This window comes from Melanerpes formicivorus, unplaced genomic scaffold (assembly GCF_026170545.1).
Source record: "Melanerpes formicivorus ecotype bairdi unplaced genomic scaffold, bMelFor1.0.p_v2 SCAF_33, whole genome shotgun sequence".
NCBI classification, from domain to species: domain Eukaryota; kingdom Metazoa; phylum Chordata; class Aves; order Piciformes; family Picidae; genus Melanerpes; species Melanerpes formicivorus.
In genome coordinates, this window is record NW_027142385.1 from 3,745,204 (window position 1) to 3,771,982 (window position 26,779).

At 44.2% G+C, this 26,779-nt stretch overlaps 1 protein-coding gene across 2 annotated transcripts in view; it reads right to left on the bottom strand.

Annotated features, from left to right (window-relative positions):
• Positions 1-1,632: 1,632 nt before the first annotated feature.
• LMX1B (LIM homeobox transcription factor 1 beta) overlaps positions 1,633-26,779 on the bottom strand; it is a 100,864-nt gene continuing 75,717 nt past the window's right edge. The window contains exons 3-8 of one of the 2 annotated variants that reach the window (XM_068155705.1): positions 12,478-12,710; positions 9,401-9,579; positions 8,316-8,393; positions 7,851-7,917; positions 7,025-7,186; positions 1,633-5,295 (exon numbers count right to left, since the gene is read on the bottom strand). In XM_068155705.1, coding sequence (XP_068011806.1) covers positions 5,138-5,295; positions 7,025-7,186; positions 7,851-7,917; positions 8,316-8,393; positions 9,401-9,579; positions 12,478-12,710 — 877 coding nt within the window. In that variant the 3' untranslated portion in view covers positions 1,633-5,137. Of the gene's footprint in view, positions 5,296-6,279; positions 6,858-7,024; positions 7,187-7,850; positions 7,918-8,315; positions 8,394-9,400; positions 9,580-12,477; positions 12,711-26,779 lie in introns of those variants that run through there. The other variant, XM_068155706.1, reaches the window with a different exon arrangement.

Here is a 26,779-nt window from a genome sequence, read left to right on the forward strand (position 1 = left end):
CTAAACCCCACCAAAGCCTAAAGGCTTGGAATACCAGCCAAGAGGTAGGCAACCCCCCATGAAGAGAGCAGCTGCCTGAAGCCCTGGCCACGCTGCTGTAGGTGCAACTGTCCCCTGCCACGAGGGTGAGGAGGCTGGGCTGGAGACAGACCTGCACACAGGGAGTGTCTGCTGGTCAGAGACCCCCAGCGTGGCTTGGACATGGGACTGGGTAAAGCACTATCCTGAGCATGTGAGACTTTGGGTACTGCGGCTCCAGCTCCCATGGCTTTGATGTGCTTCAATAGCCTCTCCGTCCTTTGAATGTTATGACCAAGCTCCAGGCTTTTCCTCCTGGAGTCTGCTGTTAATCTCTAGTGACTTTTGGGGACAGCCAAAATTACTCTGACACGATTCAAAGAGGTGCTCTTGCAAACCCCAGCTTGCAGCATCCCTAGCAGCATCACAGAGCTGGGTTCCCTGGGGTTCCTGGGGTGGTGGCTTGGGATATACTTCTGATCCTTAAGGAAACTGGAAGGGAGTCCTGAGCACAGTAGGAAGAGGTAAGTGGGTTCACATCATCCCTGGAAGGTTTGCCAGCATGAAGGACCTTTCCCATGCAACGATGGTACAGCGAGGTGGCTGAGTTGCTGCTGACAAGAGTGGCAATGACCCCTTCAAAGGACCTGGTAATACTCATCCAACTTGAGCAGGGTGGGTCTGAAAAACCCACTTAGCAGCCATGGTGGTGAGACCAACATGAGTCACACCTCAGGCATAGTTAGCAGCAACTGAGCCACGTGATCTGGATGTTTTGATGACAGGGTTTAAAGAAGAAAAGGAGATCAAAAGGCCTAGGGTGGTGTTTCAATATTAGTGGTCACAACCACCACACTTTACTCACATTGTCTTCCTTGTTGTGACTGTGAAATGTATTTACCTCCAGCCTCTAACTGCTTACAGCACAGGGTTTAACCCACAGTTAGATGGAACATGAGGGGCTGAGAACATCAGTGCCTTATAGCAACAATTGCCTTGACAGTCAGCCATGCCATGGAAATGTGCTGCTGCCCAGCCAAGAGCCTGGCACCAGAATCAAGGACCACACTGCTCAGGAACCATTCCTGAATGCTGGGAATCCCTGTGTGCCCCTGTTACAGATCTGGTAGCTGCACAATAAAGACCTGTGAGGAAGCTGGTGCCATACACAGTCATTCTGATCTCACCATCATCTCTTTCAAACACTAGTGAGCAGACACCGAAACCTAATCAATCATCTTTCACTTAATTGCATCTTGTCACCACTTGAGTTTAGCATGTATTCCTTGTTTAGCCAAAACAGCATGAGTGAAACACGGTGAAGAGCTCACTTGATGCGTTTATATTGGAGAGGGGTTAATTTCCTAGGGAAAATGATCACTGTAAGGTGCATGTAATAAACTGCTGTCATGACCTCTAGCCTTCAAGCTCCCATATGTGCAATCATTGTTTGTGGTTTCCGTGGAAGTGCCAGATGCTAAGAATTTTTGGCAAGAGTTTATCAATTTGACTCAGTGTAAGATATTACTGTGATAGGGCCCATTAAACATTTTACTTTCACCTGATCGGTGACATTCCCTTGACAATACAAGAGCAAAGCAGAAATCAAATAGGTCAGAGGTTGCCATATAATCTTTTACTGCAGGTCCCAGGTTAAAACCACAATGATCACACTCCAGTAGGGTAATTCATTCCACAAAAAAAAAAAAAAAGTGACATTTATTTTGCTTTAATGAACTTTGGCCTTTGCCAGCTATAACGGGTCCACTGCCAATCATTGGCTATGCATTCCTTCCCTCGACCAGCAGCAACCCACCATGGCATGAGAAACATTCCACATGCCAGAGGGCTCGACTGTGTCGTGCACATGGCACCAGATATGGTAGAATAGGGGGGAACAAACAGCTAAGGCATCATCATACAATACACCAAGGGAAGAGGAGATGGTATGTACAAGCAATGAAAGGGAACGAACAACAACAACAAAAAGGTGTCAAACAGTCATCCCAAAAATCAGCAAAGGATTATGGTTACTTCAGCTATAAAATGGGATATCTGATTCTTTCCTTGGAAATGGATTGGTGTTTTTTTAACATCCAGCCTAGAAGCAGAGGTAGAGTTGGGACAAGGCAGCTCTCCAAACTGTAGGTCACATGACAGTTCTCATTTAAGTCCCTGTAAATACTAAAATTGCCATTTTGATCCTGCCAATAATGAAGGATGAAGCAAAGTTTTGCCTACAGGTAGAGTCTACAAACCCAGTATGTTTGAGATGGTGAAGATGCTTTTCTGTGACTCTACAGGATCACAGCAGAAGAGTGGGGAGGAAAACTTGACGAATCCATTGAGACAGTGGTGACAAATGTTTATAATGTGCCACGTGAAATCTGCCTGCCTTCTGCCCTGCAAGCAGTGAGGATCACCTGAGTTCTTTATAGATGTTTGCTATCATGCAGAGAGAAAGGATATGATTTCTTTTGATACTTGAGGAAAGGGGAAAATAAAAGAAGGGGTTGGGTAAGAAAAGAAAATTCTTCCAATTTCAAACCATATCCAGGGGCTCCCAACCATCAGCTGAAAATCCACACCCTTGGCATTAAAAGCAAGAGAATGGAGCTAGCAAAAGCCTTTAGGTGTGACAGACCCAGCTGCATGGGCATGGCAGCCTGCAGCTGGGGCTGCTGCCATGGAGGAAGGCGATGTGGACCTGCAGGGAGGGAAGCATCACCCCAGCATCCTCACAGAGCCATCCGTCCCTGCACTGTTTGACTCTGTGTGTGGCAGAGGAGTGTCTGCCACACTGCAGCAGCAGGAAGGGGCTGCCTTGGGGCTGCATTTGCTCTCCTGCACTGCACACATGGAGTCTTCTCCCCTCTCCTGCACAGAAGGAAAATGCAAGCACTTCGGTTGCAGATAAAACTGCTTTCTCAAGAAACCTCTAACGTGCTTGGTCCACATTTTCACACTGGGGGGGAGTGTGATCTTATTTTTCCTCTTACACCTATCATCTGATCCTGGCCTTCTATATCCCTCTGGGACAAAAGAGGGCCCTCCTCTATCAGCAAAGTGGTTGGTGGGCAGCTGTCCACAGGGATCCCCAGCAGGACCCCCGTCCGCTGAGGCTTCCGTTCCCTGGGTCCTGAGGCTGTGGGAGTCCCACACTGGCCTCCCCCAGTGATGAGAGTCCTGGACTCCTGCAGAAGGTGCTGAGCCCATGACAGGCTCTGCAGTGCTGGCCGGGTACCAGTCCTCAGCCTGGAGGATTCAGATTAACCAACGCTTTGGACTTGTTTTCGGCTGTTATGGTCAATATATTAAAGGTATTTATTTAAGAAAGTGCCTATCCTGCCAATCTTTCCCCATGAGCTCTATTTTGAACACACCCTATAATTACTGATATTACCCTGGCAAATTTTCCCCATGAAGTTTTCTCCACTAAGAGCCATGACCATACTTGTCTGCCTCTCCACATTATAATTATCACCAGGCAATATTTATAACTATACTATTATTATTATTTATGATTATTTTATGCCCTACAAAAAAAAAAATCTATATGACATATACTCAAACTTCAGCATCTGAGACATTCAGACTTCAGCTGGGACATTCCCTTCAATTTGTGCATTTGTTCTTCCTAGGTTAGCACTACCAGGTTAGTTGGGGCTATTTAAGGTAAGTACAGGAGTCCAGGCAGTGTGAAATCTGCAGGACTTGGGTTAGACTCCAGCTCAAACATATCTAAACCTCCCATTGTGATCTCTTACACATTTTTTTCCCCCCAGTCAGTGCAGATTCCAGGACTTCTGATGGTTTAGGCTAGAATTGTGTATCACAGGTTCTTGCTGAGGCGTGACAATTAATTAAAGTTAGTGCTTAATTATTCCAGAGGGACAGTGGAACATAGCACACTTTATGCTTCATGCTAAACATGAAGAAACAGAATGGAATGAACAGCACATGTTTGCCAATCATGATCTAGATTTGAAATTTGGCACTGCAATACTTACAAACAAATGCAAATGTTTCATTCTCTCATTTCAAACCCCCCCCAAAATAATTAAATAAACCTCTGTCTTGTAAGCACCTTTAGTTTTAATTATTTAAGATCAATACTAACCTAAAAGCCTCTGCCCATAACATGCATCTCCTCTCCAGGGTCATAGACCTTTCTTCACAGGATCACAGGATAGTAGGGACTGGAAAGGACCTCTGGAGATCATTGAGTCCAACCCCCCTGCCAGAGCAGGACCATAGAATCCAACACAGGTCACACAAGAACACATCCAGATGGGTCTTGAAAGTCTCCAGAAACGGAGACTCCACAATCCCTCTGGGGAGCCTGTTCCAGTGCTCTGTGACCCTCTTCTGAAATCCCTGGCTTTCTCCACAAATTTGTGGCTTTCCCCACAAATATCACCATTAACCAGCTTCCCCAGTATCATATGCATAAGGGCTATAAACTAATGAGCTGATCTAGGTTATGTAGAAACAGTGTAGAAAGGAAACAAATGTTGAACGTCACATTTACATTAACTTCTCACAGTTCAAATGGCAATTTATCCACAACATAGCATGAATCATGCAGTAAGAAAAGGGAGGGATCTCCAGTTTCTTCCATTTATTTGTCATATGGTCGACTGATGTCAGTATCAGTGGCTTTAAAAAAAAACCAAACCAAAAAACCAAACCAAAACAAAAAGGAGTTTAAACATCCAAAAGAAAGGAAGAGAGAAAGGAGGGAAAGGTCTGGCTTTCCACAAAATCCATTTCCTTTACAACGCTGAGCTCAACCCAAACCAAAGGCTGCTGACGAGCAGGGTCTTCTGTTCCTTCTGTGCTTGTCTCGTGGTCTGGTGCAAGCTGGGAATCAAGGGGGTGGGACCGGTGGATGTGTTTTGTTTCTCTCTATATATGTATGTATGTAGGTAGCTATTAATATATATGTACATACATACACATATATGCACACAGATACAGTCTTCCTAAAAATGCTCTTTGCAGTCCAGAGGCAGCAGGAGTCACTGTGAAGGAAGAGCTGGGCAACATATGGCTGTAGAGTCTGCACTGGAAAAAGTCACTGGCTAAATACACGCCGGCTGCTTGGTTTCTTTTAGTTTCATGAGGCGAAATAGGAGCTCTGCATAGAGTACAGCCTGTCAATGGGGTTTCCTACTCTAGCCTGCATGGAGTTAACTTCGGAAGAGGCAAGAAAACAGTCGCTCAAGCTAGTTAAAGAGGTATCACTGTCGATATCATGAAAAATGGAGTCGTTTCCTGCAAAGGAAACGTAGATGTTAAGCTGGGTTCTGTGCGGCCGCGGCGGGACACAGTACACACGGATGCTCCTACCTTGCGCACTGCAGCAAAAGGGAATGCTCCTGGGTTTGTTTTTACATCTTAATCTAATTTCACTCTGGGAGTCTGACCTACAAAGAGGAAGGCTAGCAAGCAATTCGCAGAGTTCAACTGGCAGCAGTGCCACCCAGATTTGCCAGGATCTAATTTATGCTTCAGTCAGCAGCACAAAAGAGTCTTGGCTGACAATGGGAGCAAACAGCGCCAGGGAGGAGCAAGTCCCCAGGTTTCTGTGAGCTGGGATTTGGCATTTGCTGGGGCACTGGGGCTGCTGAGAAAGGTGGGACCAGACATTGAGTGCCCAAACAGGAAAAAGCAGTCTGAGAGCCATCACCAGTAACGGTCTTCATTTATGCACAATGTAAAAGACAGACCTACAAATGTGACAGGACGCAGAAGGAGACTCAGCTTCCCTGGCCTCAAGTGAGCTACTGCTGTAAACACACTTTGCTTTCAGAAAATTCCACTCTTTTTGGGCTGGTTTGGAACAGCACCTTTTATTTCCCTTAGCAACTGAGATTTCAGCTTACTTCAACTCTGGAGGAGCCAGAAAGAGCTCTAGCTGTGAGCTCTAAGAAAGCGTTACTCTGGCTCTTTTTCCTCCTGCACTCAATTGAAACAGCTTTGTGCTTTCTCCTGCGGGAGCACAGAACTTGCCACTCAAGGAGTTTTGCTTAGAAATCCAAGCAAACTGTTGGCAACAAGCTGAGGAGCCACCTAATGCTCATTGGCACTTCAAATGTCCTCAGCTCCTTACAGGATTTACCAAATTGCCTGGTGTGTCCTGTGGACTTGTCTCAGTGGGAGAAGTAGTAACACAGACCCAAAGCAGATTCCTTGTTGGTCTCTGCATGCCATGTTCACAAAAGATATATGCACATGGACCTCTACAACCAAGTGCTCCTGGTCAGCAGAAACAAGTCTGACATAAGAGGCCCTTTGGGGCTACAGCAAGGCCAATAATCACAGTCTGAGAAATCCTCTTAAATTTTATTTAAATGCCACACTGCAATCGTCCAGAAGCAATTATTAGGCATTTCATGCTTGTGATGCATTTAGTGTTCCTATCCACTTGAGGGTGTGTGGTCAGGAAATCATGAAAGCAAACCATCATCTTGGGCAGACAATAAAATTATGCAGGAGAAATGCACAAGAGATGCATGGAGATACATCTCTTAGTAGCTCAAGAACTGTTCTTTAACAAATCCAAACATCCAGTCTGAGGTATCTCAGAGATAGATAGACAGAGGTGCTTATTCTTTTGGGAGTGAATAGATTGCTACTCTTTGCTGAAGGCACTTTTGGCCCCAAAGCTTCTAAGACAAAGGAAAAAAACTTGAGAGGGAGCTAGAATTTGGTACTGTTTATTTCTCAGTGTCTTGGACGGGGATTTAAAAAAGTGGAGCTGGAGAGGTGATGTCGCTTGATTTATGATTCTGAAGAGTGTCCAGAGCCTGGGCTGAGCTCTCTTCTACCCCCTTCTGTGTACATGAAAACACACACACAAAACTGATTGGTACAAATTCCCTGATACAAATCCTAGAAAAAAAATATCTTAGAAGAGCAATTAACTCCACTGAACCTGTGGTGTGTGCCCCAGCACAGGAACCCTGCTAACTCTGATGTGGCAGAATGATGCATGCCTTACCATAAGGGTTCATGTGGTCGCCTGGCATTTGTGGAGGGGTAAGACCCTGCTGAAACGGGTCTGTGCCATAACTGCTTTGATCCATTGCTACAATCTGCTGCTGTGGTGGTGCAAGTGGTGTGTAGGATGTCATCATCCCTTCCATTCGGTTGGACATTACTTCTGCAAAGCAAACAGGAATACAGAATTAATCAGCTTGGAAAAGACCTTTGAGATCATCGAGTCCAACCTATCGCCCAACACCATCTAATCAACTAAGCCATGGCACTAAGTGCCTCATCCAGTCTCTTTTTAAACATGTCCAGTGATGGTGATTCAACCACCTCCCTGGGCAGTTCATTCCAATGGCCAATCTCTCTTTCTGTGAAGAATTTCTTCCTAAAATCCAGCCTAAATCTCCCCTGGCACAGCTTGAGACTGTGTTCTCTTGTTCTTACACAGGTTGTCTGTGAGAAGAGACCAACCCCCACCTGGCTACAACCTCCCTTCAGGTAGTTGTAGAAGGCAATAAAGTCTCCCCCAAGCCTCCTCTTCTCCCGGCTAAGCAACCCTAACTCCCTCAGCCTCTCCTCATAGGGCTGTGTTCCAAACCCTTCCCCAGCTTTGTTGCCCTTCCCTGGACACGTTCCAGCAAGTCAACCTCCTTCCTAAACTGAGTGGCCCAGAATTGGACACACTAGTCAAGGTGTGGCCTAACCAGTGCTGAGGACAGGGACACAATGACTTCCCTGCTCGTGCTGGCCACACTTTTCCTGACGCAGGCCAGGATGCCATTGGCCGTGCAGATTCTTTTCCCCTTGCTTTGTCTTCATCACAAATCCCCTACCTTGCCCTAGTCGCTGTGAATTTTGCTGCTCCTGCTGCTGCTGATGCCTTCGTGCAAGTTTTTTCATCTGAATGGAAGAGGAAAAGCAGAACAAGCTCACAGCTCTGAATGCAACAATTTTGCTTCCTTGCAAAACTCTCTGCAAACATGGAATCACTTAATGCAGAGCCATTTTTATACTCATGCACACACCACTGTGGATCCAGTTTCATTTCTAAGCTTAAACATTTCAGTTTCCAGTTCATATTTGCATGCAAAATTTACTCCCAACCTCATGCTGCTTTGAGCACATGAACCTAATGTCTGTGTTTGAAAGTTGCCTTTCTTGTATGGATGTAGGCAGCAGCGCATGCAAAATACCTACAGTTCAGTCCTGGGATCCCTGTGGTGTGTGCTAGGGGAGGGGGGAATCTGTGTTGGAGGACAATTTGCATTCCACTTTTGAGAACCTGACAAACAACCTACCTTTGCTCTTTGGTTTTGAAACCAGACCTGGACAACTCGCACACTGAGTCCTGTTTCAGCTGCTAGTGTTTCTCTGACCTACAGGACAAAACGGTTGATAATTTAGGCTTATAGGATTTTTTTCCAGACTAATCAGTTATGCTAAGAAGAACAAGCCTGTGTGCTTACAAAAAAAAACCCCTGCATGTATGAAATTACTTTTTTTTTTTAATTCCTCATATTTTTGCCCAGTTTGTTCAAGTTCTGCCCTTCATGTCACTACCAGTTTCTGAAGGCTGAGCAACCTGAGCTGCGCAAAACAACACTAAGTCGTTTCGGCAGTTTTATTTTGCCCACAAACCAGTTCTGTGCAAGACACAAATGCGGCTGTGAACAATTTTCATACTGTTGAGGAACAATTTCATACTTTGAAATGGCTAAAAGGCACACTGCACTGCCCCAAAAGACCTACCTTGCACGTCAGGAGGAGAATGTCACTTTTTGCAACAGTGACAGCTTTCAGGATGCAACTCCATTGTTTTCCAATCAAACTCAGAAGGAACCAGTTACCTAGGTTGCTTTTCACGAAGATTTGATTTGCCCCAGCTCCATCAGTGAAGCAATATGCTATGCCTTTCCCTAGCTGCCATAAACAAGATCAGCAGCAGGGTTACATTCCACAGAAAAGCAGGGCTGGAAGGATAAGCAGTGGGACCAAAGCTGGGCAACTCCCTCTGTGGTGGGAAGGAGAAGGGCAAAAGCCACTTGTTTACCTGGGCTCTGGTACTCAAGAGCTATTTCATGTTTTATAAGAAGCAAATACTGTTGTTCAGCAGGAATCAGTTCTGGAGCTGCTCTGCATACTGTGGGTGAATATCCAGAAATGACAATAAGCTGGTCCCAAGCTGCTGATCATTCCAGGCTGAGATGGTGTTTAGATGAGCATCATCATACACTGGCCTGGTCGCTGTGTTCACCCCAAGGCACCTGCTGCTGTCCTGGGAAGGGGCAGGGGCTCTTGAGAGTGGTGGTCTGATCCTGTCATCCCTGACAGGACTGTCACTCCCTGACAACAGCTGACTTCAGGTCCCTGATGAAGCACCTACCTTCCTACAGGGCTTGGAAGACACTTCAAAGGATGCTTTGAATGCTCGTCTCTGCTGCGTAGTAAGTATTGTTCTTGGTCGTTTAGGTCTTCTTGGGTCCTTCCCATCATCACTTCCCTTTCCTTGGGCTACTTGTCCTTTGGTGGGCTTAACATCTCCATCTTCATCATCACTTTTAACTGGTGAAAAATAAATAGGGTATAAAATTGTACTTGTTCCATCAAGGTAACAGGGTATTTAAGAACTGTTCTTCAGCTGCCAAACATGCCAACAGGTTCAGCTCTGAGCCTGGGTTTATCTGAATACCTAAAGCAACTGCAGGCAGGAAGAGATGATCTTAATGTGCCTGCCAAAATCAAATGCCACAAAAGCATAAATTTTTAAATGGGGGCATGGGACTGATCAGTGGATGGAAATTCAGAATGTGTTTCAATATTTCAATATTTGATTACCCTAGGTGATCCTGCTTTGGCATGGGGGTTTGACCCGATGATCTCTGGAGGTCCTTTCCAACCTCTAATGTACTGTGATACTGTGACTTCCAGGAATGAAGCAGAGAGGCTTGGTGCCCTATGTGTTCACTAACAACACCAACTGCTACATACCTTTCCCTTTACAGCAGAGCCACATCTGCTCCCCAGGCATTAGCTGCAGACAGGTACCACAATGGCAGCACACCACAATGTAAATATCACAACAACAGCTCAAAGTCTGTTTAGCTAAATATAGTGTAGATACCAGTTATGGCTCTGAACATTTTGAGGCTCTAGTAGACAACATTGGATAGAATCTTTGCCATCTTGTTTCTGTATCCTACAGAAAACATCACTATTTTTTTCTCTGTGTGTTACAATGTGTCTATGCATGCATGCACCACATTCTCTCCCTTGGTAAATGCATACAAGCATGTAAGTGCCTGTGTAGATCAGAGAGGTAATTTGTGTTTTCAGTAATTCAGTTCTGACTATTTGTACAATCTGGAGAGATTACACCTTTCTGTGTCTTGGCCTGGGAAATCTCAATCCTGATGGCAAAGACTGAAGAGTAAGTACAAGTTTTGCTGTGAAAACCAACTTCTCCACTCAGCATATTTTATTTCACCAGACTACTGATTTTTGCTTCCAGAAAACATTCATATAATTATTATAGGGGCTCCAATAGGAAGAAGCACACTGCAGGTTTTATATACTCAAAGATTACGTTTGGGGAATTAACAAATTAGACTTTAATTCATTTTAGGGTCTGATTATTATGCACCTAGCAATCTAATCACCTTTTACTTTAATAAGCATCTTTTGCCTAATGATTAAAGAGAAGTTCAGTCATTTTAATAACCATGACATTATTAACTTTCCAGAATGCCATTTCTAAGGAAAGGTCTGTGAGGATTAATATTGCTCACTGGAGAGTTACTTTTGCGTCCAGCGGATAAATATTTGATTGGAGAAGGACACATTCTCAGTCAGGGCTATGTGAAATCATTTGCACTCCCACAGGCATCTGGGAGATCTGTGTTTTCAGTGGATTAGACAATGGAAGACAAAACATCCCATTTAATTTGTCAACTTGTTTTTCAGGTTTGGGTTTGGCTAACAGATAATAATGAGGGGGGAAAAAAAGCATCTCTAGCAGTAAGAAGCTACCCTTGTGCCAAGGGGAAATGAAATGGAAGCCAAGGCTGTTTTGTGCCACTGTGGCAGCATGCTGCTGATCACAGCATAGAAAATCCTGTCCTGAAAGAAAGCCCACCCATGCCCACACAGACTTCAAATGTGGCTGGCAAACAGCAGCCATCAGTGTTGCGGTAGTGAGTGAGAATGAAAGGGGAGGAGGGTCCATGCCCATTGCTGTGCATGGGGACAGCCCCACACATGCAGCTTTTCACAGTGGGTACTGCAGGCACAGCCAGGCAGGCAGTGGGATGCTGAGGGTGGCGATGAGAATGATCTGCTGAAGGGCAAGTTGGGAACTCAGATGCCTCAGGCAAATGCACATAGAGCCCAAACCCTGTGAGGTGAGATTTACAGAGCAGAGCACTCAAGGTCCTGCAAATACAGTATGGCAATAAATAACATGCTGCTCCAAGAAAAGGCTCCAGTCCTGCACGTCCTGCTGAGTCAGCAGTGACCTTTGTCTCACAGCATTCCTGACATGAAAATATAAATTTCAACAATATGGAGAATATGGCTTTCAGATTAGAGATTAGGGATAATTACAGCTCCCAGGTAAATTGGAATAATGCATTTTCCCCTAATCGAGAGGCAAACATTCAGGTCATTTGTAGCTTAATGGAACGGTAATTGTTGATTTTCTTAGATATTTTCTTGGGAAACAAGTGCAGGTTTGTGATGGCTGGCAGCAAGTTGTGTATGCACTCTCTCTAGTCTTGGGATCAGCCAGGGCACACTGACAGCAGGTTTCCAGTGTCCTTGTACAGAAAGGTACAGAAAGGAGACCTCGGGTCTCTACTGGAACTGCTTGCATGCCAATCCACATTGTTACACCACTAGATCCCCCGGGGTTTGGGCTGCAGAACCCAAATCCAGTGTGTGAACTGTTTGTCCTGTATAGTACGCTGTTCCCAGCCCTGGACAGACAGCATTTGCTTACTCTCTTTAAAACCTTCCCAAGGCAATGGGTGGAGGAAAGGAAGCATCTGTCTCTCCATCACCTGAAGAACTCAGGGAAGATACCCAGAAGCTGCTATCAGGTGTGAGGGCTTCACTGTTCTCTTTAAGAGAAGGCAAAAGCTCTGTTCACAGTATGATGACCCTCTGCCTTAAGTCCTAGGCCAAGGAGTGCAGACTTGCAATCCCCCTGTTCAAAGCCCAGGTCCCTCTGAAGGAAGAGGTCACACTGCAGATTAGGTTTTGTCCTTTACTAAGCAACAAGTTATGGGAGTCAAGCTAGGGAGAACAGACTGCAAATAGGCATTTTTTTTCAGCTGTGCCTGCTAATTTATGTAAGGGCCACATGCATATGGCTAAGTGGATGGGAGAGTGGATAGGCTTTTCTGCAAGAAAGCTCTACAAACCCCTGTGGCTTTTCCAGTCGGAGCAGGGGTGGGAAAAGCTCACCTGAGTCTGAGTCGTCTGGGCTGACCGAGCTCAACAAGTCTTTCTCTTTTTCATAGTCACTTTTGCAGAGCAGCTGCCCTTCCTTAAGAACAAACTCGTCCCCTTTCCTCAGCTGCCGTTCGCAGACGCAGCAGCAGAAGCAGCTTAAGTGGTAAACACACTCCAGGGCTCTCATCACGAATTCTGTTGGGGCGATCTTTTCCATACAGCCACTGCACTTTGCAGCAAACAGCCTGTAAGAGAGAGAGGCAGTAAAGTCAAAGGGAACATCAGATCACAGGCTGCATGAATTCAAATACAGCAAATTCTTTAATTTAACTACAGCTCAGCCCGGCTCATGCTTTTGCACACTGAGAGACTTGCATCCTTAGTCTTGAAAACATCACAGGCAGGTAATTTATTCAAATCGCAATCCCTTTGGTCTAGAGATTCCCAAATCACCTTTGCTGGATAAAAAATGCTAAGATTTGTCCTTATCTCACTGTTTTGTTCCTCTTCAAAATGAGAAACAAAAGGGGGCTCCTGGAGTTTGGGTAACTTGTTCAAAACTAAATTTCTTCTAAGTCACCTTTTAGAGGAAGGGCCAGTTCCTGCTTTGCTTTATACAGGCTCTCTAGATTTCACGACTTTCCATTTTTGGTATTGTCTCTGAGGAGGCTGATAACTGAAGGCAGAAAAAAGCATGAAAACTCAGCGCTGTTGCTGAGAAGAGGCTGTGCACACATGGAGTCGCACACATGCAATTGATAAAGAGAGGAGTGAAATAACATGGCTTTGCTTTGGATGTTGAGTTATTCCAGAACAACCTGTCTCTGAAGGGAGTACTGTGCATTTTAAATGGTGTGAAACATCCTTTGGCAGAGGCAGGCAGTGATACAATCTGCTGAATTACCACTCTAATCACAGGCTCTAGAAATACACTGTTTCTAGACTAGCTCTTATTAAACCTCTGCAAACCCCCTCTTTCATCCATCATTAATTCTGTCACATAAAGTTAGGCTGATTTAGATGAATTTTATTTTGCTTTTCTAATGGCAGCCAGGAATCTCCTTAGGTGAGCTTTTAGGAAGAGGGCTGCTTCAAATAAAGACAAATAGCTAAGTTACATCACTGCATCACACTGTGGGCTTGGCGATTTGAAATTCAGTGTCTTTTACGGCAATACATCAAAGTGCAAGGTGCATTAACATTTACAGTTCAGCAATGAAATTAACACAACTGCACCCATGTGTCCACAGGAACAAAAGGAGATTCTGCTTTTTAGGATGGGGTAAGCTGGGTGGGGTTTTTTTTCACCCTCAGAATTATCATTTTTCATATAAGAAGGAGATTATCTTCAATTTTAGAAGGCACAGGCTGTGATAGCTACTGATTCCTCCAAAGCCTCCATTTTGTCTGAGCTGAGAAGTACAGCAAAATGGCAGTCACCAGCTCCTCAGCAAAATGAGGGAGTCACAGAATAGGCAGGAGGGAAAAGAAAATGCAAATGCATTTGCATACAGCATCCGAAGAAAGGCTGAGTGCCCAAGAACTTGCGGGCTGTGCCTGTCTGTACCTTTTGCTCTAACAGAAGAGATCTCCACTATTCACCTTGCCGGCTCCGTGCATACCTTTGCAGACCACAGCCACAGGACACCGCTCAAGCCACGTGAGATGAACAGAGTGGCTCTTCTTTGGGTCCATAATAAATTAAATCTAATAAAGAGGAACCAATGCCCTGCATGACCCACAGGCACTGTCATCTTATTTCATACAGTCTGTTGGCTTTGCCTGCAAGGTTTTTCCTACAATGCTTTAGCTAGCACATTCCTGAGCAGGAAATATTTGTATCTATACACAATAACATATCTGGAAGGATTAAAGCACAAAGGGAAAAAAAGAGCAAACAGATTCTAAGCACTTAAAAAAAGTTGTTTCTATTTAACTGCTTAAACCTATTTGACTGAGTTTAATTAAGCTTGTATCTTTTGTCTGAGGACTGTTGTGGTGATGGAGCACACTTAAAGCCTGAAGATTAGCAAATCTGGTGTGAAGGTATCCGGCTTCCCTGACCAGCATCTGCACTGTGACAGTTAACCTGTGTAAAATCTGACCAATAGCTCCCGGGAGGGACGGACAGAGCAGACACATGGTCCAGCTCTGGGGGCTGCAGGTGGAACAGCCAGGAAAGGAGAGGTGACTGCTGCAGCTGTTCCTTGCAGCTTCCAGTTCCGGCTTCATTCCCTGGCACCTCAAACTAGGGCTGATGGTCTGAGAAACCTTAGCAACTTCACAAAGTGACGACGACCCTGCGCTGCGGGTATTGCGACCTGCTAAACACCTCCGCAGGGCTGCTGTGGTAAGGCTGCAGTGACAAAGATGCTCTGACAGGGCTGCTGCGACAACCGCCGCGCCGCGGCCGCGCTGTTGGTAATAACACGGAGCGGTCCGTGGGGGAGTCCCCTGGAGGAGCGAACGCGGGGTGCTGCTCCCCCAGCCCCGGGCTCCGACAGACACCGGGAAGATTGCCCTTCTGAAAGCAGAGGCTGGCGGGGACGCCTGCTCCGGTACCGGGCGCTGCCGAACCAGCCCCTCCCTCCCCACTCCGCTGCAGCCGACGAGCCTGCGCGGGGCTGCACGGAGACAGCGCGGGCAGCAGTGGGCAGGTTCCTACGTCCCCAGCATCATGGGGATGGAAAGAGCAGGTGGCGGTACGGGACCGGCAGGATCGAGCCCGGCGCGGAGGAGATGGGCTCACGGCCCAGGGCGACGCTGTAACTGCCTCCGGCTTCTCTCAGCAAACCCCGAAAAGTGAGACGCAAACCAGTGAGGACACAAGTGTCAAAGGGTTCACATATGGTTTGAAGTGGGAAAGCTCCCCCCTTCACACTCCTCGAACAGGGACAGCAAAATACTCCAGTTTGTTCTCGGCGGTGTGGTGTTGACCTGAGCAGCTCCTTCACTGCCACTCTGTGTCTGGGGTGGTTATTATTATTATTTTTCTTTTTCTTCAAAACAAAAGATGCCTAACACATAAACAGAACATACTTTGCGTTATTTATTGGCAACTGACTAGTGCCAGGAAGACGGTGCTTTCACTGCTTCCAAAGGCAGCCTTTTACTTACAACAAATAACACTGTCCTCAGTGTAATATCAACTCATTCAAATTAACATTAGATGGGTCTGACAAGACTGCATGGACTTCGGGGCTTTAATTTGTCCATCCTCCACACCCTGTTCTGGGATCCTTCTGCATTCACACAACACACACGTAGTGCACTGTGTTGGATTTCATTCTGAGATGATAAGATCTTTGTTAATTCTATCTTATAAAGAGTTTATTGGTAGTTTTTTTTTTCAGCTTCCAGAGAGTAACCCAAGGTTATGTACCTTTTTTTTTTTGGTCTTCTTTTTTGCACAAGGCAATCTCACAACAGGAAACTAATCTTGACAAATGACCAGACTTTGATATCTGTGATCTAAACCACTGCTCATTAGACTGTTCATTTTATAAACGAATGGTAATAAACCTGTTGGGAAGTGTAGGATAGCAGGAATACTTTACAGATCACCCCTTTACAGGTTTCAATCCAAGCCATAAATTTGAAGGGGAGCACACAGATAACTCTGCGCTGAGACAAAGACCGCCCCACACACATTTAAAGAAATACTCCTCTTGCTTTCTATACATTGCACAAATAATTTGCATAACTCCGACTTTTTACCCCCCTGGCTGATTATCTCCAGCTCTCTTAAGTTAATGTCAGACCTCAAAATCCTTGGACTTGTTAAAGTACGTGGAGAGTGGAAATCAAATGCCTTTATTAGAAGCCCCAGGAAATCTCCGACTCCTAAGCACAACGAAAACATTCCAAAGAAAATTGTTCAAAGAGGACAAAGGAGAAAAGCAGAACAAGAAAACCTTGTTTTGAATCAACGATCGCAAGAGTTTTATAAATAAATTCTGTTGCCTGGACAATTCTGAAAGACAACTCAATAGGTTTAGGAGTTTTTAAGTGTGTTTGCCTCTATGCCCGAAAACACTTGGGGGATTGGGCTGAGCTAAAGCTTGGAACAATGGCCTGTCTGTCCATCTGAGTATTTGTAATCATCACTGGGAAGCAACTTTACAGTACCAGAGAGGCAAAAATAAGTCTTCACCAGCTAAAGCTGGGTGAACTTCCCAAATTAATTTTGCATATATATCAGAGGCAATGGAAATGCTGAGACCTGTGGTCTCGTCTTTAAACGGTAGATGAAAACGTTCATCAGCGGAAGAGGCCATAAAGATTTTATTTGTGAGGATAGCCCTGTGAAGTCAGGCTGAATCAGTAATCCTTAGAAGCAACCACAGTTACATGATCCACTGTGCCTTCCTGCATGGGCACAACCATCTGGTGTTTAATACGTACCACTGATTTATTGTCTCTCGCATAGTTATCTTGCAGCAAGTTTGACCCTGCCATGCTCCTGAGAATCATGGTTCTGCTGTTTACTCTCCTGACATCCTGACAACCCACCCTTTACCTTTCTATTCCTCACCCGAGTCCTTCATTTCCTCCTGTCTGTGGGTAAATAGATTTTAATTGTTTTATTATAACTAATTTGATCTGTGCTGAGAGATCTCCGTGTGCAGTGCGAAATTTGCTGTTCACATTAAGTGTGGTTCAAGAGGTTTGTTATACAGGACAGGGGTATAAAAATAGACTAATTCAGTCAGGTTGCTTATTTACTGGACCTCTGCCATGAAGCAGTAAATAGGAAGTTATTAAGCCATGTTTGATGTATGCAAGAGGACAGATGCTGCTGCCTACCTATCAGAGATGTCAAATCATTTTCCTTTCTGCATTATTCTGACATTATGTGTTGCAAGAAACCACAGCAGATATCTGGCTTTTCTTTATTTAATAAATATGCAAAGATGGTGGTCACAAGCTTTTGTAAATACTGTAGGTACAAGCTGTAGCTCTGCCCTGGTTCTCTCTGATATCAGCTTGTATATGATATCCCTATGGTGCCTGTAAGGCAGCTGAGAGCTTGCTTGGCACTCAAGTAGTAGGAAATATGTTAAGAGCTGAAGTAAAATATATTGTACTCTTCACACAACTGAGTTTTATTAAGAGAAGAAATTAAATTACTAATGAATGACATCTGTTACTTGTTCTTTGGGAGAAATTTTGATACTTCCATCTTCTTCAGATGACACAGAAAGGGGAAAACACTATGCACAGGGCTTTTGCAGCATAGGACTTGAGCATTTTTGTAGCATCTTACAGCCCATGGGTGCTTATAAAGAAAGAAAAATGGTTGCTTGGTTACACTGAATTCTCAACATTCAAAACATCCCAAATGCACTAAAACAAAACAGAAATATTATAATTTTATGATTAGAAGAAAAAAAAAATCCAACCAAACAAATAAAAACCCCCAAACTCTAAACCCTAAAAAAGAAAGAATCCATATAAAATATTTTCCCTGCAGAAAAAAAGCCAATTACCTAGTTTATTAAAGCCAATTTCCTAGCTGAAACTTCAGTAAAAGAAAGCTAATTCCCTTTCACCGAGTAGCAATAAAATGTGTGCAAAAATTAAAAGTTTCTAGAAAAAGAAAATGGAATATTTAGGGAGAAACTAGAACAAAGAAACCTTTTTCTTCTTCAGGGAGACACGAAGAAAATATTTATTAACCCTCTATCCACAGGTGCTGTAATAAGAACACCAGCTCCTGGTGAAAGCTTGTGGTTAAAGCTCTGCTTCACCACGGGGATTTGGATGCACAGATTAAAATGTCACTTCTCTCGGTGCTGTGTTACTTTCTCTTCCTGTGACTATTTCACCTGTGTTTTCATGAGAAGTGCTGTACTGCCGTGCAAAGGCAACCTAATGGATAAGATAACAATAGAGCCCACGTGTTATCATATGCTAAGTGAAATCTCGCTCTGAAGCTGGTGGGAGATGGGACTATGGACACTGTCAGAGCCACAAGCTCACGTAACCACTCTATCCATGAGACAAATCTACCAACAAGGTCATGTCACCACTCTGTCAGGTTCCAGGTAGCATCACAGGACGGCCACACCCAGACAATGGCTTGTGTCACAGCCATAACCACAAAAATATTGCCCTTTGTTTGATTTCCTTCCCACTGGAATAAGAGGGAAAAATTCCCATTTTCCTTGATAGGAGCAAGATTTGATTCATCTTTGGACTCTCAATTATCAGCAGGAATTGCAGTGCTGAGCATACCTCTGTACCATGTGGCAGTCCCAGTTGGATCATTACAGCTGGCCTTGAAATGACAACTGGCAAAAAGTCTCCTGCCCCATGTTAATTTTCTCTCTTTACATGGCCTCAGTAAAGGAAAAAAACCATCTGTGGACAGTGAGCTGATGTTCCTTCTTGAGCAGAGCTTAGGGCCTTGCAAGGTCCCTACAGTTGCTACACCAGCAAGGGCTGGTCCAAAGGGACCATCATGCAGAGCGCCAGCCAAAGGACTCCCCTAGACACCTGGTACCCAACCCCAGCTCCTACAGCTGAGGCATCTCAAGATCCCATCCATTGGCAGGCCCAACATTTGCTGGCCATGCCAGAGCTCTGTGCACTGGTGGTTCCAGGGTCAGAACCATGATGCTGAGAACAAATAGGAAAGACCCAACAATAAGACAAATAGCAAAGACCCAACAAATACATTCACTAGAATGCATAAGGACAGATGGAATTCAAAGCTGCTATCCTAACAAAACTTGCTCAAGTGGGACCAGAATGACCTAAAAAGTTACATCTCCCTTAACTATAAAGTAAAACATACAATGTAAAATGCAGAAGAGTTTCTTGCTTCAAGCAGAATGTGACAGAATGGATTCTTCTCTCTGCTTAATTTTCATCCCCCTAATTGACCACTTTGCTCAACTGTCTTCCATCACTGCCACGCAGTTCTATTTTATAGCATTTTTCCTTACAACACTTTGATGGAAAAATTTATGAAGAATCGAATTATTGCTGTTAGAAGGGAATTAAAACAATTTTTCATTTACAAAGTCACTGATATTGCTCTACTGTGCTCCACCTTTGGGAATCCAATTGCTCTTCTCAGCTACTCCCATTCCTCTTTATAGCACGGCAATTGCACTGTACAGATTATGGCTGCAATTTTCTCCTAATCTGTTCTGTAGAATAGAAACTGTTATAAAAAGTTAAGGGCACCAATTGAATTGATAAAGCCAGGGCTGCAATTAAGAAGCCTAATAAATTAACAAAATATGACGAGTTTGTTAGAATTGTATTTTTAGGCAGTGCAAACAGTTGGGAAATAATGTTTGTTTTTTTTTTTGCCTACAAGTTTTAAAAATGCAAAATGGGCTTCTGCTGCTGGGCTTTTTGTGTGGCTTCAAATTATACCAAAGTGCTATAAAAGCACAGTGTGTGTTGAGCGGGGAGTTTGTACTTCTGCTGCAACTCATGAGCTAGGCCATTACCCAAAAGCAGTGGGTTGGTTGTTTTTCTGCCTGTGGATTTTTACACAGGGTTTTTTACACAGATTAAACTAAGTCCATAAAAACATGGAATCACAGAATGGTAGGGGTTGGATGGAACTTCTGGAGATCATCCAGTCCCACTCCCTCTACAAAAGCAGGATCACTTAGGGTAGGTCACACAGGAACGTGTTCAGGCAGGTTTTGGAAGTCTCCAGAGCAGGGGACTCCACAATCTCTCTGGGCATCCTGGTCCAGTGCTCCAGTACCCTCACAGGAAAGAACTTTTTCGTGGTGTTGAGGTGGAACTTCCTATGTTCCAGTTTGTACCCCTTGTCCTATCACAGGACACCACTGAAAAGCAACTGGTTGCCCCTGGTTGACACCCACCCTTCAGGTATTTATAAACATTAGTAAGATCTTTTCTCAGTCTGCTCTTCTCCAGGCTAAAGAGCCCCAGGTCTCTCAGCCTTCCCTCATAAGGCAGGTATTTCAGCCCTTTAACCATCTTCATAGCCTGTGTTGGACACTCTCTAGTATTTCCCTGTCTCTCTTGAACTGGGCAGCCCAGAACATCTGTCTGTATTTCCTGCCTGTACAACCTCCCTGACTTCCAGTGGGTGCTCTGCGTGTGAAGGTCTCACACCACAGCCTGTCTCCAGCGCTGAATGTTCACCAGTTGGATGAGATGCCTTATCCTTCTTGTTCACTAAGTGGCACACTGAATTTACAGTTGCCTCTGAATTTACATTGCCAACAACACAGGGAAATTCTTCTAATATAATTTTTATGTGAAAATTCACCCTAAAGGCCCTCTGAGCAGGGAAATTGTCCTGTCGGTGATTCACTGCCCCGGCCTTCACTTTTACAGGAAAAAAAATAATCGTGTGTCAAAGCAATTCAAATGTAATTTCTAAGTTATTTCTTAGCTGGCAAGTATGTCTCAGGGAAAGAATTTACACAGGGCCTTTCCTCACAACTAAGAACATTAAGAGGAAGAACCGTTATTTGCCAGTATAAAACACAATAACTTCCTGTGCCTGCTGCACTGATGCCGTACAAGAGCTTGTGCCCAAACCCATCAGCGCAGCCAATTTAGCAACTGATTTGCAAGGGAAAGATACCTTAGTCCTGTGGTGTTAATGTCTTTACAGTAGGGGGTCTATTGCCAGCTTCTCCAAACTCATCAACACAATCTATTATTAATACCCAGAAAGGCTTTATAGTATCTTTATAGCACAAGGCAATGAAAGCTCCGTGGTGTAATCTGTTATCTATATTGCAAAAACATGTGAAATAAAACAAAACATAGACACTTCATAAACAAAATGTTTCATCTGTTACATCTCTCTGCCTTTCCTATATATAAAGCAGTAGGGTGCAGGAAAGGCATTCCGAGAGATTTGCTGTTAGATGTGGGGACCAGCTCCTTTTTACATTTTATTTGCAATGTGACCAACTTTAAACTGAACGAAAACCTCTGCTTTGTTTTTTCACTGCAACAAACACGTTCACAGCTTTGCAAAAGGAGCCTGCATGTGACTTGCAAAGCAAAGGGCTGTAGCAGCAAACTGTGGCTGCTAAAAAGCCTGAAGGTGAGCTCTTTATTGGTCTAGTGATGAGCTGGTCAACACCACGCAGGGACACGGCTATGGTGGGATGAGAAGGGAGGCACAGCCTGTGCTCCGGTGGTGCTGAGCACGGTGCCCATGCAGAGGCAGGACCAGGTACTTATGTCAGGGCATTGCCATGGCAAGAGCTGAAGAATTTGTCTCCAGTAAGCAGCAGCAAAACCAAGTGCCCAGTGGCATTTTCCTGGAGGCAGTTACTTCTTTGGAAAGCATTCAAGAACAGAATTTAAGCAGAATTGGATCCTTTCTTCTGTTATTGATCTATTTTATATGAAAATCCCAGAACTACCCCAGACTTAGTCCGTAGGAAGAGACAGTCTGAAAGGTTCTTCAAGAGCAAATAAGGAAACACACAGTTTAAAACCCAGGAAGATTTTGTTTTGAATAAACAGTCTGTGGCAAAGGTGGAACTGAGAAAGGGATACGAGAAAGTTTTGTATACTTGGTGCATGTATGTCTGCAATACAGTAAGGACCAAAAAAGCCTTCCACACAGGCCTGTGTCTTATTTCCCAGATGCCCTTTTATTTTCTTTGCCTGTTGAAAATAAATTGTTCTTTTGTAGTGTTTCTCTTTTCAGTCCGACTGGCAGCTATTATTTTTCTATTTCCTCTTTTTGTCACTTTGCATTATTTTTGGTGCTGTAATTCCCATTTGTTCCCACTCCTATCTTCCTGTCTCCCATTGTTCCATTTTTTAATCCCCAGTTTTACTCTTCTTCGGCTCTTTTTTGGCCCATTCTCAGTAGGGTTTGAGAGAATACCCAGGCGTGACTCCTTGCTATAGCAACCACACCTCCCCAGGAAAGCCACAACAATCTCTTCGGGAGGAGGAAAGTCTTTCACAAGCTGGCAGCAAAAGTAAATCCTTCTTCAAGGAACAAGAAGGATTAGCAGAGAGCAGTGGGCTGCAGACTTAACCCTACCCCTCATTTCTTTAGAGCACCAGTCACTCAGAACCCTGCTGTGATGTACAATTAAACAGAACCCAAAAAAATCCTGAATGACACAAGAGCCGGATTGTGTAAAGGTTTAATTCCACTTTAATACCTTTCCAAGTTCAGAACTCAAAGATAGCAATTTAACCCAAGAATCCCCATCTGAGCATGAAAAGTTGCTGCTTGTCTTACAAAAGTCCCTGCTATATTCTGCTCTAAATCATGCTCTATTAGCCTGACCTTTAATGGATGAAACTTTTCTTCCCCCCAGTCTTCTCATAGTTTCTCTTCACTGTCCTTCTTTCACAAACTTTGCTCTTGTGATAAACCAGAAGAGACTTGTCAGAAGCACAGAGCTTTTGGGAGAAACTGTAAAAAGGGCCACTAGAAAAGGAAAACAAAACAACCCCCCCCAAAATCCAGGCAACTACAGGTGTGTCCTGCAATGTCTAGGAATGACAATTTAGTCTGGTAATGTGGAGTCACTCCTATTAACATCAGGTCAATTACTTAGTATTACAATGGAAAATAAACAGCTCACTTAACACAGGCTTTTCTGAAGACTCCAAACATCTGATTCATCTTTTTAAAGTTAGAGAACAGACTAGCCTAGTTATCCTTGTATGGATGATTACTAAAGTTGTTCTATGAACCTTATTTTCCGATTAGCACGAAACTACCAAAATCTCCTAGCTTCTGTGAGGCCAGATCTACTTGATAGAGTCCCAAAGACTTAGCTCTCAGCATCTGTGTTTGTATTCAGGCTTTGGTAAACCAGACTCTCCAAACCCATACAAAAAGATTTATCCATAAGCAAGGTCCTACAGCATGCCCAGACCCTTCTTTTGCCTGCAACGTTCACACAGGTTTTAAGTTATTCCAGCAGTTAAACATATATCACACAGGACACTTGCACATGTGTGAAAATGAAATCCCATTAGACACCAACAACATTATTAGGCATGCAAAGAGGATTATTCCCTTAAGCTCACAAGACTGAAAGGTTTGTCTAAACATTTTATTAACTTTTGCAGAACTTTTTTTTTTTTTTAATTAAATGAAAACTTGCAAGTAGGTCAAAGCTGGAAAAGACAACTTTTGGTGTTGTGTGTGTTTTATACACACACACATGCACTCACACACACACAGAGAGAAAAATTAGAGATGCCTATTAGAGGGAAAGCCTACAAAATCCTCACCACATCACATCAGTACAGCATTCCTCTCTTCTGGTGAGAAAATCTGTATCGCTTGGAGCTGTTCTATAAAAGCAGGGAAATATCTCATGGTATCCCTGAGGGTTCCACAAATGTTCCCAAAAGTTAGGTACTTTGTTGAATATTTGGCAGGGAAAACCCAAAACCCTCCTGGTCTGACTGTATTGTCCTTCCTGCAAAGCTGAGAAAGCTCTTTATGTTTTACAGATTATTTGCTGGAACAGAATGAAGTTTGCTCACCAGTAATTCTGAGGCTCTCAAGATCATCTGCTGAAGATAAATAAATGAGGAGAAGCTGTGTCAGTTTTTGCTTCCAGTAAGTGCAAGAAGAGCTCCTTTGATAGCATCAGGAGCAGGACTGGGTGCTCATCCACAGGCAAGATTTACAAAACCACTCTGCTCCGCTGGGAGTTTGCTCCTAAATCTGTTTTCTCCTACTCCCTCACAGAACCCCCAGCTTTGACATTAAAGTGTTGTTGGCAGGGTCACGATTTGCTGTTGGAAGGAAAACGATTCTTGTTTTGGACCTTACCTCAACATGTGTCAGAATTCACAAACCAGGCTGCACTGTGAATTTTGTGACTGCCACGAGTGACACTGCAGCACATGCTCGTACCTGCCGCTGCTGCTGGTGGACACAGCCGATGCCCACGCAAGGGGCACGTCCGATCTGCATATTCCTCTTGTGCTCATTTCACTGACAACAGGCATTAAAATATATAAGACTTGCTCTGTAGCACTGCACCAAGCAGGCAGGAAATGTAGAAGCTTGGGTGTACAAGTTAATGAAATATGGTTGGGTGAACATAAGCTCTTCATTTAGACAATAACAGTTACCGCTGCAGTTTCTTTGTACCGCTTTATGAAAGTCATAAACTCTCCAAAGAAAAGCACGAGCTATTTCACCCTGACGGTCTTTGACTCCCTCTCACTACCTGCTGGCACAGTTAGAAAGTATGAACTGCCTTTGAACAGATTAGGACCAAGTTAAAGTGTGACAACATCTTAAGCTTTCTCCACATGTTGCCAATGATTTCCAACTAAAGATGTTACCCTCATCACTTCTGCCACAATGATAAGAATCTATAGCCCACTCACTTGAGGAGATAAAAGCGGTTTAGCTGTAAGTATAAAGTACTCTGACTTGCTAAGCTGAGTGGCTGGCTGTCCCAACCTAGCTGAATTTTTTCCCCTACAAAGCACAAAATCCTTATCATTAGGGACTTAAGCTGCTTTTTATTTTAAGACAAAAAGAATACTGTTTATTAGCATCCAACTCAAACCAGCTGTAAACAGTTGCTTTGATGAAGAAGCAGCTACAACTTCAGTATGCCCGTAGGCACATACCCACTGAGTGTCAATCATTAAAGGAAGAATGTAAGGTGTATACAGGGTCAAAAGAAGGCCAAGGGACATTTAAGACCTCAGGGATCCTGGATAGCCCGGTTTGCCTTTAGAACCAAAAAGGATTTAAAGCTATTCTGCTGCATGACCTTTATCTCGAGAGGCAGCTCTGTGGCTGGGCTCAGCCCTGAGCTTACCCAGAACAGCAGACCTGCAGGGTGAGGTTTTTCTCCTCAGCGTGACTGTGGAAGCAACACAGTGAACTTTGATTTGACAGAGCCTAAACGGCTCCAGAATGCTGTATCTCAAGACAAACTCAGGATCCACATGGAAGGCTCTGAGAGCAGAAGTCCTGCTGGGCCCTGTAGATATTTGAGTCACAGATGTGCAGGGCACTCTGAGTAATTTCAATTCTTGTATTGACCCTTCTTGTAAGTTGCTTCTTTCATCAAGAATCACTTTACTGGCTGTAACAGCTATATAAGAGATGCCACACCAACCATTTTGGTGTGAGAAGCATAAAGTTGCTATAGAATTAAAGACAAAATGGCAGGAAGACCAAAAATGTAATTAAAAATAAGTTTGAGACCCAACAGCAATAGCTCTGTCATGAAACTTGTCTCCACAGTTATAAATCCTCTTGTAATCAGATACATACCAGCACAGAGCCCAGACCCGAGGACAAGAGTCTCAAGGGTGCTTAGGCAATTCACAGATTCTGTTTGGAAAACAGTTGCTCTTGGATGTGGGCTTGGAAGGGGTTCATAGTCATCAGAAGAAAGCAGTATAGTCCCATCTTTGTCATTCAGCTCACTCTGACAGCGTCAGATCTTTTCTGTTTCCTGGAGTGGGGCAGCTCAGTTACTGCTGGCATCACGGTTAGAGGAGGTCTCAAGCAGGTAAATACATAAACAGTAATAGTTTCTTCCATACCTCTGCTTCAATTTACACTTCAATGTCTTTATTTGGGCAGTGGTACCTGCTACACACTTTCTAAACACAGAGTAAACATGCAAATCCTAGCTCCAGAAATGTAAATTTAAGAGAGAAAAAGTCAGGGTTTGAGAGGTCAAACAGCTTAGGTGTTGAGTCTGAGTTGCAAAGTTCAAACTGAGTGGGGGAATAAAGCCCAATTCTTACAGATTCCTCATAATGGAAGTTCACACTGTCTCCATCCACACCATTTCCTAGAAAATTAAACACTAGGGTAGCTTTGGGTGCTGGCAGGAATCCCATCCCCCCCTGTGCATGGAGTGAGTGGGGAGAGAGGCTCCTGCAGGATCCAATCCTGAAACTATCTATAAACCTATGTAATGTTTCAGGCCCACCCCCATCATCATGATACCATGTAAAAGGACCACATCCCACTCCAGCAGGGAATAAGGGACTAAAGAAATGTACAGGTATGGTTGAGGAAGGGCATAAAATAGCATCACTGACAGAGGTGAGTGGGGAGTAATCTGCAGTGTATAGACAGCCCTGGGGTGGTCTGCTGGAGGACTCCAAACCTGGGGGCACTCTGGAGCATGGACAAACCTAGCACAAGGCTCTGCTCAGCTCTGCTGTTGGCACTATGGCAGGGCATAGCCATAGCACTCACTCAGGCAGTGGGTGCCTCACTTCTGCATCCCTGCAACACTACCCAGGTCCCCTGATACGGTTCTGTCCAGGAACCCTGCTTGTCTTGTGGGGCTGCCTGCAGCCTCACAGTGCTCAAGCAAGG